This window comes from Fomitiporia mediterranea (genome assembly GCF_000271605.1).
Source record: "Fomitiporia mediterranea MF3/22 unplaced genomic scaffold FOMMEscaffold_13, whole genome shotgun sequence".
NCBI classification, from domain to species: Eukaryota; Fungi; Basidiomycota; class Agaricomycetes; order Hymenochaetales; family Hymenochaetaceae; genus Fomitiporia; species Fomitiporia mediterranea.
The window spans coordinates 495,241-500,839 of NW_006760398.1; the positions used below are offsets into that span (position 1 = coordinate 495,241).

A 5,599-nucleotide genomic window follows, 5' to 3' on the forward strand; every position below is an offset into this window, starting at 1 on the left:
AGGAAATGCACAAAGAGACTTACAATTATAATACACTCTGACTGCTTGCAAATCTATCTGTGATCCTTTCAGGACAGGCACGACCAGTTGTTTGCCCGACTGTTTGGTTGTCACAAGCATCGTATCTTCTGTACACCTCTTAGCAATTGTCGGGATCTGATGATGGGGATGTTAATAAGGTATTAGTTACGAGTGACTACAATACGAAAACAAACTGGTGGGAAGAGGTGTAACGTTTCCAAGAATACACTATCAACAGAGAATCGGCTCAGGCACTATGCTACCTCAGAATCAATTAGCATACACAGTGACATAAGACAATGCATTCATATTATCATACGTCTAGAATAATGCCCTTAATCAGTAAGCAATTTATGCAGGATAGGGAGCAAAAACGCACTGGTAGACGTTTTCCTGGTAAAACCAACAAGATGTGTTGGTAGAGGACCTCCTGTTGGTCTGGGTACAATGTGAGTAGCCTAAGAGTGAAGCACAGTGTATGTACAGTAGTCTAAGCAATTTCACGTAGCATAGGCATTAACTTGAAGACAGATGCCTCATGTCCTGCAAATAGGAAGATGAAGATATTTCCTATGTGCACAAACGCAAATTACGAGGCCTTTCAAAATAAATTACCGGGGGGGAAAAGGATGTAATTCCATACCGATAAGTTCACTATCCTTCAACCGTGTCCCAATCCCTTCTGTCTCCTCCATGTTCGCATCAAGTAAACTACTAAACAAATCATATCTCTCAGGCTTCTTCTCCGCAGCGCGTCTTTCGTCAATCATCTCCTGCATGTAATTCTATATGACATACACCCATCAGGTGAGAATCATATCGGTCAAAAAGGAACTAGGCCAACCTTAAGCTCCTTTACTGCAGTGCGTATCTTTCGAAATCTCTGTGTCAAGCCCAAAACTCACTCTGGGAATAATATGTATATGATCATATCCTGCAAGACAACGTGCAACACTAAACTAATTCTTAGCAATCGCCGTGATGATCTCACTAAGATGATGCCTACCCACTGAGCCAATAATAAGCAGTGCAATCTACAGCAAGATGAGTTAACAATGAGTTCAGTAGCTCGACGAGCAACTTTAAGGCGAATACATAACTGATAGTGTAAGATCTTCGACATAGTCAACTTCAACAACATCTTTATTCGACCAGACACTGTCAATCATATCCATACTTATTCGTACAGCTTCATCCCAAACCAGCCTATTGTTCGGCTTTATTTATTTTGTAAAATTAGAGTAAGTTCAAGTCAAATGCCACAAGAAGCATTGGTTCTAGTACCCACCTCCGAAAAAGCGGGTTAACAATCTTCCTATGTTTCTTCCATTCGTCACCTTCAAGAAAGGCAATCAGGGTTAGAGAGAATGACATAAATGCATATGATAATCCACTTGCCTTCCGTGGCAACTATGTTTCTCCCAAACTGCAGAACCAAACCATAGTTTTCAGTGGGCTTGACATAGCACACTCTGTTCGTCGTTATTTCCTTCAAATCCGATACAGGTCATCTTATGCTGAAACGAAATGGATGGGGAGTAGAGCCCACTTTGGTGGCTGCAGCATTGGCGAGATTCAACACTACCCGCGCTCGAGGCCAAATCGAGACCTACAAGCCATGTTTCTCGTCTAAAAGCGCGTAATGTGCAATGCTATACTCGTGAAACGTACCACAGAATAAATATCGGCTCCGAAGTCTTCATAGTCTTAAGGTACAGACACTTATCAGAACCGTGAAGAAATAATAGAAAAATATGGCAGAATAAGCACGTCTATACTTTGCTCTCCATGCCTGAAGCTGCCCGACAGCAATCCCGGGTACGAAGAACGGGATGGCATTTGCGAAAATACTCGCAGCAGAAAGCAAGTGTCGATATCCAGGAAGGTCACTGTTATCGCGTGTAACATCATTAAACAAACTTGCAAATTCAAATGAAATGTATATGACATACGAATCGGCCTTGACTGCTCTTCGGAAGTCAATCCATAGCTGGGCAGCGTATATCAGCAGGGTGGAGACACTGGAGAGCAGCAGTAAAGCGACTGTCGAATTTCCAATCACGATACTCTCCAGTGTCTTGCCTATTTGAACGAAGAAGCAAAAGAAGGTATCAGTCCGAAATCAAGACTACGACGATTATCTCCTAGCTGTTCCATATGAGACTACGCAGGGACAAATAATGTGTAAGGTACCAAAAGCTTGACCAGCCAATCACATGCCCTAACGCGCACGCCGGCACAGCCACTTCCTCCGTTCGGGATACTAGAACCGCAAGATTTAAGAAGCAAATAAACTTTCTCTTGACTTTTAAACCTCTTAAAACTAGCTGGTTAGAATCTAGCGTTACAAGTAGCTCTAGCGAGAGTCATCGATGCTTTCACCGATAAGCCCTCTTGAATATGAGAAGAGGATTCCTAAAGGGATGAACGACGGTAAATAGAAATTACGCTAGTTTACCAGTGTGGACCAACGTATTGCGTTTCAAGACATTCGTGGACACTTATGAACTGCAAATTGCAACACCTCATATCCGTAAAAGCTCTAAAATAATAATCGTCAAGTGTATTGCACGTACAATAAACAAAAAGATTCTCGAGTAACAACGGAAGTTCATAACCTCATCTGCGCTTGAAAACAAGTGGTACACGGACAGGTCTAACAAATCAAATACGGTCAGCATTTGTGCACAGAATTCAAATAACCCTAGTTAAGGCGACTCACGTTAACGTGATCCCAGCTTTGGCTCCCAAAACCCGCGCTTTCCGCTGTTCAAACGTCTCGTGTGCAAATCGCGGCTCGTCTTTAACTTCCACTCGGTAACGCGCAAGAAGGACGGCGAGGATGGCGGTTGCTTCGGTTTCCGAGAATCTGTAAGACAGACGTAAGTTTATTTAATACATAATGTCGGGTAAACAATATAGGAGATGGAAAGACAGAAGAACAGAACACGGACCGACGACCAATGCAAGAACGTGCACCTCCACTGAACGGCAGGAACGCGTCACGCGGCCAATCCTCCATGAATCGCTGAGGTCTGAATTCAGACGGATCTTTCCAGTATTTAGCTAAAACATAATCAGAGTCGAGCTCAACGCAGACTATGGAAGCACTGACGATTATAGTGTAATCCTGGCGTATGCAGCGTTATACCCGCACCTTTCGGAACAGGCACAACAATCTTCTCGCCTGCACGGTTGGTAGTCACAAGCGTTGTATCTTCCGCACTCTTCTTCGGAATTGTTGCAACCTAGACATTAAAAGGTCAGTACGGAACTACTTGCGAACGGTGAGACACGAGACGGACAGGCGGGAAAAGACGCAGAGTTTCATGGAATACACTGTGTGACAGAGTTAAATCAGTTGGCTAACACCTCAAGAGAAATAAACCGTGCAACTGACGCAGTAACATAAGACAACGCGCCCATATCTTCGTATTCCTATGACAATACCTTTTTATTAACGAATGGAAGACAATGCGAGAAAATACATACAGGAAGCCGCTCCCCAGGCAAGACCGACATGATATGCTGATAGAGGATCTCTTGTTGATCCGGATGTAGCGCAAGTAGTCCGAGCGTGAAGCACAACGTATGCGCGGTGGTCTGAAATTTTTCGATTAGCATCAGTATCGAGCAAACAGCTTAGAGCTAGTCGAATACCTCATGTCCGGCAAGAAGGAAGATGAAGATGTTTCCTATAAATGAACACAGGTCACTGGCATGTTCAAAAATAATGACATGTATCGCTCGCACCGATAAGCTCGCTATCTGCTAGACGGGATCCTTGTCCCTCGGCCTCATCCATATTTGCATCGAGTAAACTACTAAACAAGTCATGTCTTTCCGGCTTCTTCTCCGCCGAGCGTCTCTCATCAATCATCTCTTGCATGTATTTCTATATATCATTCCTCGTCAGATAAGCGTGTATCAATAATAAGAAACTAGAATACAGACACTCAAATCTTGTACCGCGGTCCGCACATTGCGCAGCCTCTTCGTGAGGTTCAGCATCCATGCCGGAAGGACAGTGGGTATGATCATATCTTGCGAAACGATGTGCAAGGCGTCCTTGAAAGACATATGGTATCCTGGAGGAACTTTTAAGTCTTCCGCGAATGAAATCATGCGTCCAAATCCTGAAACAATATTTAGCGCTTTAGCCTCATTAAAGAATGGAGATGCGCACCGGCAGAACCAATGATAAGTAGTGCAATCTATGACAACAGGTATTCAGTGGTATTCTGAGGGTCCTAAAGACAGAGACATACCGATAAAGTGATATCCACAGCGTGGTCCATCTCAATTATCTCTTTATTCATCCACACATTATCAATCATATCCATAGTTATCCGGACAGCTTCGTCCCAAACGAGTCGATTATTAGGCTTTATTTTGTAAGAATTATTCTATCATTTCAAATATAAGGCACGAGAAATGTACACACCTCCGAAAAAGCAGGATTAGCAATTTTCCTATGCTTCTTCCATTCATCACCTTCAAGAAGGAATCCAAATTAGAAAGAAGGAAAGGTAAATTAAGGCATGTGATAAACAACTTGCCTTCGGTGGCAACAATATTTCCTCCAAATTGCAGAACGAGAGCATACTGCTCAATGGGTTTAATCCAGCGCGCACGATGTGCCGTTATTTCCTTCATATCGAAAGGCATAAGTTTATGCAGAAAAGTGCAAATATGCGATTTGTGACATACCTTGATAGCTGCAGCATCGGCAACATTAAACATTATCTTTGTTCGAGGCCATATCGAAACCTAATTACCATACAGTGTGTCAAGTTAATAGACCCATGCAATCAACGTATAGTTTCATCATTTACGTTTGTGAAGATATCTGCTCCAAAGTATTCGAAATCTTGAACCGGAAACACGTCTCAGAATCTGACAGGCAAAACAACTGAAATATATATGCAGCGTCCGAGCATACCTCTATACTTCGCCTTCCACGCCTGAAGTCTCCCGGTGGCAATCCCAGGAACAAAAAACGGAATGACATTGGCTAATATACTCGACTGAGCGAGCAAGTGTCGGAAACCAGGTAGGTTACTATCATCACATATAAATGCAAACGTCTGGAGAATTGAGAATCACCACGTACCCAACGGACTTGACTGCCCTCCGAAAGTCGATCCATAGCTGGATCGCATATAATACTGGAGTAGACAACAGCAACAATGCCACTGTCGAGCTTCCAATCATGGCTCTCCTATTTCTATGGATGCGGACGGAGAGAAGGATAGTTGTCGGAGTAGATAAGGAAGAGAAAGCAGGCGAATGGCTTGCGCCATCCCTGATATCTTAAATGAGACGTTTATTGGGTTTGGGAGCGTGTGAAGAAACGCTGGATCGTGCGAGGATGCGATGGCTCTGGGTTTGGTCGCGTGGCACGTCGCGTGGACATTGGACAACGATCAGCGGATACTCGGATGTCCGGTACGCCCGGTCGGTCCACATTTCTCCTTCGCCGAACAACTCTAGAAGACTTGGGGGAAAATACGTGACGGATGTCAGTGCATTGCCACGAGTGAATATACTGGCCAGCAACCTCGTACACTTCAATAAT

General features: G+C 43.8%; 1 protein-coding gene across 1 annotated transcript; it reads right to left on the bottom strand.

Annotated features, from left to right (window-relative positions):
* Window positions 1-215: 215 nt before the first annotated feature.
* FOMMEDRAFT_128231 (614/534 cytochrome P450) lies at window positions 216-5,263 on the bottom strand. The gene is made up of 30 exons (XM_007270431.1): window positions 5,135-5,263; window positions 4,964-5,082; window positions 4,857-4,891; window positions 4,732-4,791; window positions 4,581-4,671; window positions 4,466-4,515; window positions 4,290-4,406; window positions 4,208-4,235; window positions 3,976-4,157; window positions 3,775-3,916; window positions 3,682-3,716; window positions 3,514-3,624; window positions 3,422-3,459; window positions 3,327-3,360; window positions 3,137-3,269; window positions 2,976-3,087; window positions 2,744-2,890; window positions 2,598-2,677; window positions 1,974-2,529; window positions 1,792-1,910; window positions 1,693-1,727; window positions 1,571-1,630; window positions 1,420-1,510; window positions 1,310-1,358; window positions 1,122-1,238; window positions 1,028-1,055; window positions 866-975; window positions 665-806; window positions 401-591; window positions 216-342 (listed from the first exon to the last, which is right to left on the bottom strand). Exons 1-18 carry the CDS (start codon window positions 5,233-5,235, stop codon window positions 2,641-2,643), a joined length of 1,572 nt encoding a protein of 523 aa, XP_007270493.1. The 5' UTR covers window positions 5,236-5,263; the 3' UTR covers window positions 216-342; window positions 401-591; window positions 665-806; window positions 866-975; window positions 1,028-1,055; window positions 1,122-1,238; window positions 1,310-1,358; window positions 1,420-1,510; window positions 1,571-1,630; window positions 1,693-1,727; window positions 1,792-1,910; window positions 1,974-2,529; window positions 2,598-2,640.
* Window positions 5,264-5,599: the final 336 nt, after the last annotated feature.

Bases quoted from the DNA above. Each gene is read 5' to 3' on its own strand.
- FOMMEDRAFT_128231 (XM_007270431.1), bottom strand. From the start codon at position 5,235: ATGATTGGAAGCTCGACAGTGGCATTGTTGCTGTTGTCTACTCCAGTA. The intron at 4,158-4,207 runs GTGCGCATCTCC...ATATTGTTTCAG, and splicing joins ACTTATCATTGGTTCTGCCG to GATTTGGACGCATGATTTCA. The intron at 3,917-3,975 runs GTCTGTATTCTA...AATGATATATAG, and splicing joins CCGCGGTACAAGATTTGAGT to AAATACATGCAAGAGATGAT.